This window comes from Muntiacus reevesi, chromosome 2 (genome assembly GCF_963930625.1).
Source record: "Muntiacus reevesi chromosome 2, mMunRee1.1, whole genome shotgun sequence".
Classification (NCBI taxonomy): Eukaryota; Metazoa; Chordata; class Mammalia; order Artiodactyla; family Cervidae; genus Muntiacus; species Muntiacus reevesi.
In genome coordinates, this window is record NC_089250.1 from 229,854,095 (window position 1) to 229,868,097 (window position 14,003).

The window sequence follows — 14,003 nt, forward strand, 5'->3', positions numbered from 1 at the left end:
TAATCTATCTGCATCTGAGTCCTTGTCTTGGGCTCTGCCTTCAGAGAAACCCAGACTAAGAGGAGTCTCAGGAATTCTTAGGAATAGGAGGCACCACAGATGAGGAAACGGAGGCCCAGAGAGTGGAAGTGATACACACAGAATCACCCAGAAACCAGAGGCAGAGCTGGGATGGGGGCCCCAGTTTTGATGTTCTGCACCCCTCAGGCCATGCAGAAGGTGCCAGGCAACAACTCCCTTACACAGCCAGTCAACAAACTCTGATGGAGGTGCTGGGCCAGGCTCCATGCTTAAAGTGCAGCAGACCCAGGCCCTGCCCTCAAGGAGCACCCAGGAGAATGGGGAGAAAGACAGGTCCATAGAGAAGCGTGATAGAGTCAGCATACAGCTCCGTCACGGCCACAGGATGGTCACCAGACGAGGGCCACTGGGTAGGCTTGCTGGAGGGGGTGGCACTGGAGGTACGTTTTTAAGGAGAGGTGGGATTTAGCCAGCTAAACATGGGTGGAGACAAGTGTTCTAGTAGAAGGACAGTCTTGACAGTAGTAAAATGGCATCATCCATTCAGGGCTCCTCAGGCTATGACTGTGGATAAAGCAAAGGGTACGTATGGGCTAGGGAGGCTAAGGACGGAAAACCTGTCTAAGTCAGAGAAGAGACCACCATCAAGAAATGATGCTGAGCTGGGAAAGGATACCAGACACAGTTGACTGCCTATCAACAGCCGGTCCCATCTTCCTTCCTTGCAGACACACCTTCTGTTATGTTGGTGTCTGGCAGCCTGGAATTCCAGGGAGGCTTGGTTACTTCAAACCGATCCTATTAACCCCTATCCTCTCGCCAATGACTGGTTTAGCAGTGAGCCATGACACAATTCTGGCCAATGAAGCACAAGGAAAACTCAGATGTGAGTATTCTAGGAAACGACTCCTTGTTCTTACAAGGGGGCACATGAAAAAAGTTCTCTCCTCTCCAGCGTTAAGCAGTTTCTGGATGAGGATGAGTTATTTGGGGCTGAGCAGCCATTCTGTGAACTCGAGTAGACAATCCTGAGGATAAAGTCAGACTGCGGATGTCAGAGCAGAAAAAGCAAAGATCATGGTGTCGTGATAAGCCAGTAAATTAGCCAACAGAGGACAGCCCTACCTCAGCCTTCTGGTCACATCAGATAATAAGTTCCCAGATTGCTAAGGCCATTTTGAACTGGTTATATGTCTTGTTTTGGCTTATAACCAAAAGTATCTCTAATATTTACTAAGAAATCTCTCAGGGCTACAAAGCAACATTGTGTGTGATACCTGCCTCCCAAAGCCTGAATTTCCTCCAGAGTACATGCAGGAGTCAAAGTCTGACCAGAGAAGAGAGTGTATGTGGGGTCTAGGGCTAGATTTAAGGGCCTGGAATGTAGGTCGATGGCTTAGGTCTAGTGCATAAAGAGACACGGAGTCTCTAGAGGGTCTAACCAAGGTGATGACATGAGGAAAACCAAAATTAAAGATCACTCTGGAATGGGGGCTTCCCTGGTAGCTCATCTGGTAAAGAATCCACCTGCAATGAAGGAGACCCCAATTCAATTCCTGGGTCAGGAAGTTCCCCTGGAGAAGGGAGAGGCTACCTACTCCAGTATTCTTGGACTTCCCTTGTGGCTCAGATGGTGAATAATCCTCCTGCAATGCTGGAGACCTGGGTTTGATCCCTGGGCTGGGAAGATCCCCTGTAGGAGGGCATGGCTACCCACTATTCTTGCCTGGAGAATCTCCATGGATAGAGGAGCCTGGCAGGCTACAGTCCATGGGGTCACAGAGAGTCGGACATGACTGAGCCGCTAAACAGAAGAGAGTGAATGGGCAAGGCAGGGGGGCTGAGAAGTTGTTACCCAGAATAGAAATTAGACACTCAAACAGAACATCAGACATTGAGAAGAAAGGATGAACCTAGGGCCATTCTTTAAGTCCTCAGGCCCCTGGCAGAGCTCCTCCTTGGTGTCCTGTGGTGGGACAACTGGTCAACCTTGAGCAAACACCTGCATACACGATGCACCTGGGAGAGCTAAGCCTCCACCCACTTTTTGCTCCAGCACCAGATAACTGAGGCATAGGGTTCCGCAGGCAGGGGGCATGTCCTTAGTGACTCGTGTCCCCCAGGACTCCAGCGTGGGGCCTCTCCCCAGAGTTCTGGAAGGCTCGGGGTAATTCTGCAGTGCACTACATGCACATGTGTTCGTGTGTGTACAGATGTGTGTTTATGTATTTGTGTGTCAGAGAAAGTGAGAAAGAAAGAGAAGAGTTTGTCCCACCATGGACAAACCTGTCTCTCAGCAGCTGTGGGCGCACAGGCAAAGTAACTCTGGAGACTCCAGCTTCCTATCTGTAAGCTGGGAACCATAATAGAGAACGTTTATCCAGCATTTACTCTGGGCCAAGGTTTTTAACATGTATGAACCTTTGAGTTTACAGATATTACTCACAAGTCTATGATTCCAGAACTTTTATGATCTCCCTTTCATAAAAGGAGTAAGGAGGGTAACAGATTTCCCCAAAGTCACATAGGTGATAAGGGACAGAGCCTGTTGAGAACCTGCACCTTCCAAACCATATGTTCTTAACCACTTGGCCACATCTCATGGAATGTGGTGATAGTTCAATGGAAGAAGCACAGCAAGTGTCCAGCAGGGCATGGGTTCACTACAAGCTCCCCAACTGCCCACTGATGGCCTGGGGCCGCTATCTGTGGGCGTGAGCACCACACAGCCACTTGCATGGCCTGCGCACCCTTGGAAGAGTCTGCACACAGGCATGGCCATGTGGGCACAGCACACATCTGTGTCTGCCACAGGGTTCAACAAGGAGCAGGAAGGAGCCCCTCTGCACCCAAAAGGATGCCTCAGCATGGGGCACACAAGACCCAAGTCCAGTTAGAGAGAAAGAATGAGAGAGGATGGTTAATGGCTACCCCTGTGGGAGAGAGTGCCAATGGAACTGTGTACGCATGGTTTCCTGAGTTTCCTAACTAGCCTCCCAGCCCTCTGTGGAGAGCCGTTCCCCAGGACTTTGTGGACATAATCCTTGGTCCTGATTCTGGGCATGCAAGAATTCAGGCCATGAGACATACAAAGCTTCTACACCAGGGTCCCCTCAAGAACCCATTTAAAAAATTAGATTCCAAGACCCCGCCCAACCAGGACCTGACTCTGAATCACTCCCCTGTGCTCTGGAGCATGGCCCTCCCGTCAGCTCCATGAGCCCAGCTGAATCAGCCCACCGGGCTGGGCCAAGCACTCGGGTTCAAGTCTATGCACTTTGAAGCCTGACAGGCCTGCCCCAGAGGAGAACTGGGAAACTTACATTTTAAATAGCCTCCCCAGATATCTCAGAAAAGTGACAACTGACTCAGGGTATGTATAGTAAAGTAAAAAAGACACCACAGGAAACCAAGAGGTCAGTGGCCTTGCCCTGGCTCTGCTTCTAAAGCTCTGTGCATTCAGACAGTTCCTTCCCCTCTCTGGGCCTCAGTTTCCCCATTTACACAATAGGAAGGTTGGACTCTGCTGTCTCTGGACTCCTCTTCTACATTCATATAGAATCCCAATATTCTATGATTCTGTTAAATACCTTTCAATATAGGCTTCCCAGTTCGGAAGTGACAAAGAAACAGAACAAAGCTGCAGATTCAGAAAGCCAAGCATCCAGTTCATAAGGTCACAAATGGCCACAAGCCAAGGTGTAATCAAAGCCCCACAGACCCCTGAGTCTGCCCACAGGCCACAGCCCACTACCAGCCGCCTCCCTGCCCCCCACCCCGCTGTCTGAGAGCCCACCCCTCACCTGTAGGACGAGGCTGATAGCCATGGCTTTATAGGAATAGGGGGCAGAGGAAAGGCCGAAAACCAAAAACAGGGCCACAACCAAGGTCACCAGGTTGGTCATGAGCTCCAGCCTCAAGGCCACCCATCGCATGGAAGACAGAAACAACAGCAGGTAGTTATTCTGTACATCTGTCAGCTTTTTAAACCTGACAAAGAAAGGACAACATGAAAGTCACATGTGTTTGTCTAACCCAGGGTTTCCTAACACTGGTTGCTTTCTCCAGCATCCAGCTCCCCAGTCTCACCGAAGAACCAATGAAGAAAACTGGAGAGGATTCCTTCCTACTCCTTTCTCAGCCATGGAGTTCACCTGACCCCAGATCTAGGAGTGAGCTCAGACCGATTTAGGCCTATTAGCAGTTTTCTTCCCCTGGCCTTGATGATTGATTTAGGATGGGTAAGTTACTCTATTGGGCCAACAAGATTGAAAAAAGGCCCAGATTTGTGAGCAAGTGAAGGAAAGCAATCCCTTCTTAGTATCTGTCCACCTTGTTCATGGCTGTATCCCCATTGGGTGCTGAGCACCTGGGAGGTTCTCAGTGTTGACTGAATGATTCCTTAGTCCTAGTCTCTGCACAGTCCTTGGGTCTCTCGAGCGCCATTGGGAGAGCTGGCAACATGGTTCATCCAATATTTCAGTTAATAGAGCACACACCATCTCCCATGCCCAAATCTTTCCTGGCTTCAAGGCCACCTCAGATGTTGCCTCCTCCCCAAAGCCTTCCCTGATCCCAAGCTGTGGGTTATCACTTTCTCCTCTGAAACCCCAAGTCATTCTACCTGCGTTTCTCCTATTGCATCGTGTTCAACACTTGTCTTATTACAAAAATATACATCTGTGTCCCCTGTCTTCCATTAGACTGCAGACTTTTTGTAGTTCAGGGCAGACCATGTTTGACTGATGCTTACAAGTAGAAAAGTTTATGTTACACGATTAAACCTCAGCAACAATCATAGGATTTGATTATTTGTTTCAACAAACATTTAGAAGGCAAATCTATGGGTGTCAATAGTGAAGAAAATTCTTTTATTTAGAAAGCTATTGTTCTTTATTATTCTACTATATTTAGATATCTGTTTGCAAGTGAAAGAAAAAAAATGCAATAAGTAATAATATGGTAATATATCATATCCTTCATTGTATTGATATATGTGTATAACAGCACAGGTCTTTAAGACTGACAGACATTTTTCATATCACTTACATTTTTTATTCTTATAAGTACCATCTTCCAGATGGGGTTCTGGAGGTGCAGTGAAATAAATGGAATAAAACAAAGATCTCTCTGATTCTTCTGAGGATGGTGCTATTTCCGGGTGCTCTGTTTCCCACCCTTCCTGTCACCCACCATTGCCACACTCCCCGTCACCCTCAGAGAGCAGAAGGACTCACTCATTGATGAACTCTTCAGTTTTTCCATAGACGTGGATGGAGCTCAGGCCCTGCAGCATGGTGAGGATGTGGGAAAACAAAGGGGAGGAGCTGTAGTTCTTCAGTCTCTTGAACACATTGATGGCCCTCTTGAACATCCTGCATTGAGAACGGCAGTGAGTGACCTGAGCCATCCACCTCTGACACCCTCCAGTTCTAGGTCGGTCCTAGACTCATACCCCTAGTCACAAACCTCATTCACAAGCAAAAAGAACCCACTCACCTAAAGTAAACCAGGCAAACAAAGAGGATGATGACTCCCATCAGCAGGATATAGGGAGATAGCAAACTGATTATCAAGAGGATGATGATCACCACCAAGGACAGGAGCAGAAACTGTTCAGCCACGATGGGCAAGAACTGATCCAGCTCATCCATGTCCCCTGCAAAGCAGTTCAGGAGCCGGCCAGTTGGGGTTGTGTCGAAGAAGCGCATGGGGCAGTGGGACACCTGTGAGAACAAAAGCAACCCAGATCACAGGGCTGTCTGCATGCCTTGGTGGGGGCTTAATGATGACACCAGGTATCCTCAAGCTCTGAAAGATGTACAGAATGCAGACTAAAGAATATCCAGGGAAGGCAACGTAGAGCACTGCTTAAAGGCAGAGGCTCCAGAGTCAATTTGACTGGACTCCAGGGCTGCCCCAGTCTTCCACCTACTGCTCTGGGACTGTAGGCAAGTTACATATAAACTCTCTGAGTCTCAGGGTCTCCCTTTATAAAATGGGGATGATAATGATGCTTCAGAGTTGTGATGAGGATTGTACAACTCTGAAAATATACTAAAATATACAATTTCAAAGGGTATATTAGGACCTCCTTGGTGGTCCAGTGGTTAAGAATCTGCCTGTCAATGTAGGGAACATGGGTTCAATACTGGGTCTGGAAAGATGCCACACGCCTCAGAGCAACATAGCCCATATACCACTACTACTAAGCCCACGCTCTAAAGCCAGTGCTCTGCAACAAGCAAATCCGCCACAATGAGAAGCTTGTACACCGCAACGAAGAGTAGCCCCCAGTCATTGCAACTGAAGAAAACCTGCACAGAAATAAGTAAATAAATAAAATTGTAAAGGGTATATGCAGGTTCGATCCCTGGGTCAGGAAGATCCCCTGGAGAAGGGAATGGCAACCCACTCCAGTATTTTTGCTGGAAAATCCCATGAATAGAAAAGCCTGGTAGGCTAGAGTCCATGCAGTCGCAAAGAGTCGGACACAACTGAGCAACCAACACTTTAATATAATTATTTGAGTCATGAAGTGGCTCTATAACAGCCCTCATGGCAAATGTCTGGATCCTGCTGATAAGTATAGTTTGCTTGCTGTCTGAGGTGGGAGGTCATCATCATCAAGTAGTCGCTCGGTTGTGTCTGATTCTTTGCAACCCCATGGTCTGCCAGGCTCCTCTGTCCAGGGACTTCTCCAGACAAGGATATTGGAGTGGGTTGCCAGTTCCTTCTCCAGGGGATCTTCCCAACCCAAGGACTGAACCCAGGTCTCTCTCATTGCATGCAAATTCTTTACACAATCACTGACAAATAAAAGGCTAAAGCAATCACCCCCTTAGACACTGAGCACTTTTAGGGGGTGAGGGGCTAGGGGGGCAGGACTCAGCTCAGCTGTGGCATGAAAGGGGTCTTTCTGAGAGCCCTTGCTCACTAGGGATTAGAAGTATATGGTGGGGACACAGGGTCAGGATCTCTGGTTGCCTCCTTAAGTAGCAAAATCATCTGGTCCTAGATTTGTTTCTATATTTGTTGATGTTATAGTTGAGCCAATTTTTTCAGAGATTTTTTCCTTTACTTGTGATTATTTAAAACTAGAGGGGAAATTTAAGATCAATAAAGCCATAAAAGGGTGAGCAAAGGGAAAAATTTTAAAATATGAAATGTATTTTCTAGTGAAAAAAACTCAAACATTTCTCAAAATTAAAATATAGAATATAACTTTGAGAAGGCCTGGGCACTAGGTATTTCTAGAATCTGGGAATGTGGAGTCAGAAACTTAGAGACCAGCTAACTAGTGCCACCACCACAGATTAGGTGGTAAGGACTGCCAGGCCTTGGGGTAACATTTCCCTCTCCTGCCTTCTGGCTCATCAAGCCAGTTGCTTTATCTGAGATGTGGGAAAATGTCTTGGCCTCACCCTCCTAAACTAAAACACAGTTTGTGGGACTTCCCTGATGATCCAGTGGTTAAGATTTTGCCTTCCATTGCAGGGGGTGCTGGTTTGATCCCTGGTCAGGGAACTAAGATTCCATATGCCTCACGGCCAAAAAGTCAAAACACATTGTAACAAATTCAATAAAGATATTTAAAATGATGGCCCACATCAAAAAAATATTTTTAAAAAATTTGCATTAAATCTACAAGGAATGATGGGTGCCCTCGTTGCCTCCCGAGAATCCTTCTGAGAAGCCCCTCCCTACAGTTCTCAGTTCCAGCCTTCCTGAGCTCCATGCAGCTCCCTGGAAATGTTCTGCTTCTTCTAACCTCTTCATCTTGAACTGGCGAGATCTCATTCATCCTCACATCTTAGCATAGAGGTCACTTCCTCCAAGAAGCCTTCTTGGACTCCCACCTTCCTTCCACCTTCCCCATGCTTGGGTCAGGTGTGTCATGTCCTTATGGTCCTGTGTGTCCTCACCCCATGGTTAACTCTGCACATCATATTACAACAGATTATCTTCCTCTCCATCTCCCTCCTTAGGCTGCAGTCTAAGATGACCCAAACCCCATCTGCATTGTTCACTTACCACTGTGAACCCAGTGCCTACCCCAGAGCCTGGCACCCAGTTATATTCGATGAGTGAAAGACAGAAAGGACATTTCCAAGAGGTAATGTGATACTATAGATAACTTGGTATTCAAGCCATAACATACATTCTAACCATAACACATATGGGGTTTCAATTTTCTCATATGTAAGATAAGGGTAAAATACCTACTTCCAAAGGAACTTAAGGAAATTAGAAGCAACTCTTTATGTGACTGTGCTCAGCCAACAGAGGCCAGCATTGATAGCTGAGGGCTGACCCTCTAGGAAGGGGCATTAAACTTTTAATATCATGCTTCTAGTCGAGGGAGTTTCAGTGAACCTACCTCATCCTCTGGCCTGCTCCCACCCAGTTAGTGATCCCATGTAAACTTACAACTATATGACATTATATTCTACAAACCATGGAGATAGCAAAAAAGATCAGCAGTTTTCAGAGGTCTAGGGGAGGGGTATATATAGGCTGAGCAAAGGGGATTTTTTAGGGCAGTTTGACTATTCAGTGTGATACTTGATGGTAGACGCATGCCAGTACATGTTTGTCAAAACACATAGAAGGTACAACACAAGGAGTGAACCTTAATGTAAACTATGGACTTTGATAGATAATAATAATATATCAATGTTGACTCATCAACTGTAACAGATGTCCCCCACTAGTGCAAGCTATTAATAATAGGAGAAACTGAGGACGTGGTGAAGGGTAAAAGTGAACCCTATATTTTCTGCTCAGTTTTTCTCTAAACCAAAAACTGCTCAAAAAATAAAGTCTAATAATTAGAAAAAAGGGTTGAACAAGGTCAAGGCTCACCTTGTGGCCATCCCCAGTGTCCAGGCCCATACCTTGTTGAAGAGCTTGTTGTGCAATGCTGTGGGTGCCTTCCCCATCACCTTGGTGAAAACCACTGAGAGGCAAATGCCCAAGAAAACTGCAAACAGGATGCTGAGGCCAAACACCAGCTGGTAAAAGGGCAGCCGAGGATTGTCCAGTATGTCACCTGGGTCTGCAGTGGTCCAGTTGCCCTCTTGACTGCTATTACTCTTCAAGAAAGGACAGGGAGTATGGTGTGATAAGAAATATGCTTCATCTTTGTCCCCCATTCCTGACACTCAAGTCCTAAAACTTTTGCAGCTTCCTAGGTGATGGGGGTGCGTGGGGCTTCATTTGTGGTAATATTTGGCCTTGGACTCTGGTTTCTGACACAGGTGCTTCTAAGACCTTTGAGGCCTCTGGACAATGAAAGAGTCTTTTGTAGCCAATGAGATGACTAAGGGCTGGGGACTCCTAAATAGCTTCAGGATTGGGGCTGGTCACCAGAAAGACCAAGTCATGAGTCCAAGCTTGGAACGTTCAGTCCTACTCCCACCTTCTGGAAATGGGAAGAAGCTGGAATTTTAGTTTATGATTCATCATGTAACATGTTACATGTTAACATGTCTACATGTTAAAGTGAAAGTCGTTCAGTCGTGTCTGACTCTTTGCAATCCCATGGACAGTACAGCCATGGAATTCTCCAGGTCAGAATAGTGGAATGGGTAGCCTTTCCCTTCTCCAAGTTATCTTCCCAATCCAGGGGTCAAACTGGGGTCTCCCACATTGCAAGCAGATTCTTTACCAGCTGAGCCACAAGAGAAGCCCAAAAATACTGGAGTGGGTAGACTATCCCTTCTCCAGTGGATCTTCCCAAACCAGGAATTGAACTCGGGGTCTCCTACTTTGCAGGCGGATTCTTTAAAACTAAGCCACAAGCTGAAGCCACGATAAAAAAATCTGAAAGCATGGCGTTCAGAGAGCTTCCAGGTTGGTGAACACATCCATGTGCTAGAAGAGTGGTGTACCCCAACTCTATGGAAACAGAAGCTCCTGCACTTTGGACTCTTCTGTACCTCACCCTAAATGTTTTCATCTGGCTCTGCATCTGCATCATTTACTATATTCCTTATTTAAAAACTGATAAAAGTATTTCCCTAAGTTTTGTGAGCCATTATAGAAAATTATCAAACCCAAAGAGGCAGTCATGGGAATCCCCAATTTATAACTGATTCATCAGAACTACAAAAACAACAGAATGATCTCTTCATTTCCAAGGCAAACCATTCAATAGCACATTAATCCAAGTCTATGCCCCAACCACTAATGCAGAAGAAGCTGAAGTTGAATGGTTCTATGAAGACCTAAAAGACCTTCTAGAACTAACACCCAAAAAAGATGTCCTTGTCATCATAGGGGGCTAGAATGCAAAAGTACAAAATCAAGAGATACCTGGAGTAACAGGCAAATTTGGCCTTGGAGTACAAAATGAAGCAGGGCAAAGGCTAACAGAGTTTTGCCAAGAGAACACACTCATCATAGCAAACATCCTCTTCCAACAACACAAGAGAAGACTCTACACATGGACATCACCAGATGGTCAATACCAAAATCAGATTGATTATATTCTTTGCAGCCAAAGATGCAGAAATTCTATACAGTCAGCCAAAACAAGACCAGTAGCTGAGTGTGGCTCAGATCATGAACTCCTTATTGCCAAATTCAAACTTAAATTGAAGAAAGTAGGAAAAACCACTAGACCATTCAGGTATGACCTAAATTAAATCTCTTGTGATTATACAGTGGAAGTGACAAATAGATTCAAGGGATTAGATCTGATAGAGTGTCTGAAGAACTATTGATAGAGGTTCATGGCATCATACAGGAGGCAGTGATCAAGACCATCCCCAAGAAAAATGCAAAAAGGCAAAATGATTGTCTGAAGAATACTTACAAATAGCTGAGAAAAGAAGAGAAGCTAAAGGCAAAGGAGAAAAAAAAGATATATCTATCAGAATGCAGAGTTCCAAAGAAGAGCAAGGAGAGAAAAGAAAGCCTTCCTTAGTGATCAGTGCAAAGAAACAGAGGAAAACAATAGAATGGGAAAGATTAGAGATCTCTTTAAGAAAATTAGAGATACCAAGGGAACATTTCATGAAAAGATGGGCACAATAAAGGACAGATAAAGATGGGCACAATAAGTGGTATGGACCTAACAGAAGTGGAAGATATTAAGATGAGGTGGCAAGAATACACAGAAAAACATACAAAAAAGATCTTAATGACCCAGATAACCACAATGGTGTGGTCACTTGACTAGAGCCAGACATCCTGGAATATGATGTCAAGTGGGCCTTAGGAAGCATCACGATGAACAAAGTTAGTGGAGGTGATGGAATTCCGGTTGAGCTATTTCAAACCCTAAAAGATGATGCTGTGAAAGTGCTGCACTCAATATGCCAGCAAATTTGGAAAACTCAACAGTGGCCACAGGACTGGAAAAGGTCAGTTTTCATTCCAATCCCAAAGAAAGGCAATGCCAAAGAATGCTCAAACTACTGCACAATTGCACTCATCTCACACACTAATAAAGTAATGCTCAAAATTCTCCAAGCCAGGCTTCAACAGTACATGAGCCATGAACTTCCAGATGTTTAAGATGGATTTAGAAAAGGCAGAGAAACCGGAGATCAAATTGCCAACAACTGATGGATCACAGAAAAAGCAAGAGAGTTCCAGAAAAGCATCTGCTTTATTGACTACACCAAAGCCATTGACTGTGTGCATCACAACAAACTGGAAAATCCTTAAAGAGAATAGAATACTAGACCACATTATATGCCTCCTGAGAAATCTGTATGTAAGTTAAGAGGCAACAGTTAGAACTGGACATGGAGCAACAGACTGGTTCCAAATAGGGAAAGGAATACATCAAGGCTGTATATTGTCACCCTGCTTATTTAACTTATATGCAGAGTACATCATGCAAAATGCCAGGCTAGATGAAGCACAATCCGGAATCAAGATTTCCGGGAGATACAACAATAACCTCAGATACACAGATGACACCACCTTTATGGCAGAAAGGGAAGAAGAACTAAAGAACCTCTTGATGAAAGTGAAAGAGGAGAATGAAAAAGCTGGGTTGAAACTCAACATTCAAAAAACAAAGATCATGGCATCCAGTCCCATCACTTCATGGCAAATAGATGGGGAAACAACGGAAACAGTGAGAAACTTTATTTTCTTGGGCTGCAAAATCACTGCAGATGGTGACTGCAGCCATGAAATTAAGACGCTTGCTTCTTGGAGGAAAAGCTATGACCAACCTAGACAGCATGTTAAAAACCAGAGACATTACTTTGCCAACAAAGGTCCATCTAGTCAAAGTTATGGTTTTTCAAGTTGTCATGTATGGATGTGACAGTTGGACAATAAAGAAAGCTGAGTGCTGAAGAATTGATGCTTTTGAACTGTGGTGTTGGAGAAGACTCTTGAGAGTCCCTTGGTCAGCAGGGAGATCAAACCAGTCAATCCTAAAGGAAATCAGTCCTGAATATCCATTGGAAGGACTGATGCTGAAGCTGAAACTCCAATACTTTGGAAAAGATCCTGATGTTGGGGAAGATTGAAGGCGGGAGGAGAAGGGGATGACAGAGGATGAGATGATTGGATGGCATCCCTGACTCAATGGACATGAGTTTGAGCAAACTCCGGGAGCTGGTGAAGGACAAGGAAGCCTGGTGTTGTGCAATTCATGAGGTTGCAAACAGTCAGACATGACTGAGCGACTGAACTAAACAAAACATCTAGACTTGTGATTGGCACATGAGCGGTCTTATGGGACTGAACCCTTAACCTGTGAGGTGTTGCTAACACTGGATAGGTAGTAACAGAATGGAACTGAATTGTAGTACACCCAGTGAGTGTCCAGGGAGGTGGAGAACTGGTTGATACAGAGGGGAGGAAAAAAAAAAAAAAACCCTGCACTTTGGCTATCAGAGACATTATGTGTGGAGAGAGGAAAACTATGAGTTTTCTTTTTTAGAGGTTCAGATCATCTGAGTTCAGGGTGAAATTCAGCAGGGAGAAAAATCTCTCTTCCTGGGGCTACAGAAGACTCAGCAGCCAGCAGAAGGTGAAACTATACGTTAAAACCTCCCTGCTCCCTCCCCACTGTTCTGTGCTGATCCCTTGGACCACTACAGCATCAGTCTCAGTGGCCTGTCTCCTTGATCCAGCTCTTGCCTCCACTCCATTGCCAGCTCTACCCTGATTGTTCCAAACTCAACTCCACTACCACTAGGACTTCTATGCATCCCTCCTCAATGCATCTCTGTCCTAAGGCAGCCTGCTGTTGATATGAGCCTCTTCTCTTCTGGCAGGGTAGGAAATGGCTGGATAAATTACTTCACTCTATGCTGTTAGAAATCTGCACTAGATGTTCATCTAACATCACCTCTGCCTCCTTCCACACTCTCCACTGTGATTCAGGGAAGACCTTGAGAACTGTTTCTCAGACTCCTTGCCAGCATGGTCTTAGGTTAGATTCTACAAAAGAGAGGCACTCACAGGAAATCTAAAGGTTGAAAGAGAAGTCATTATACTCTGGTGGCAACTGTGGACAGGTGCATGGAGCGTGGAGTTAGGCAAGTGGTTAGTAGGCATCCTTCCAAGGATCAGCCCATTTAGTGCCGCCTGCTGCTAAAATTCCTGGAGTCTGCTTTCCCTCTCTCCTCCAGCCCTTCCAATGGCTGTGTAGCCTCTAACTTGTAGATTAACTCTTTGAAGCTCTAAATATTTCAAGTGGCTCCTGCTTTCCTGACCAAACTCCTTCTGAAACATGACTCAAAAGTTAACCAAATAGAGTGTTTGAAAAATGCAGCCTGGATTCAGAGCACAGAGTTCCAGGTACATTGATGTCTCAGGGCAGGCTCCTTCTCCTCTCTAAGAATAATTTCTGCAAATACAAAATGGGGACAATGATACCTACCTCAGAATGAGGTTGGGAAGATTAATGAATTAACCTGGCACATAACGGCTGAGAGCTCCAGAACCCTCAACACGAACAACCCTGTCCAAACTCCTGCACTAAAAGACTTGACAGAACTCTAGCG

At 45.3% G+C, this 14,003-nt stretch overlaps 1 protein-coding gene across 4 annotated transcripts in view; it reads right to left on the reverse strand.

The window, feature by feature from the left end:
• The window catches only part of ABCC11 (ATP binding cassette subfamily C member 11), a 78,902-nt gene that overhangs the window by 13,208 nt on the left and 51,691 nt on the right, over nt 1–14,003 (reverse strand). For all 4 annotated transcript variants that reach the window (XM_065920479.1, XM_065920477.1, XM_065920478.1 and 1 more), the window contains 4 exons: nt 8,919–9,116; nt 5,521–5,747; nt 5,259–5,396; nt 3,825–4,011 (listed from right to left, as the gene is read on the reverse strand). In XM_065920479.1, the coding sequence (XP_065776551.1) occupies nt 3,825–4,011; nt 5,259–5,396; nt 5,521–5,747; nt 8,919–9,116 (750 nt within the window). The remainder of the gene's footprint in view (nt 1–3,824; nt 4,012–5,258; nt 5,397–5,520; nt 5,748–8,918; nt 9,117–14,003) is intronic.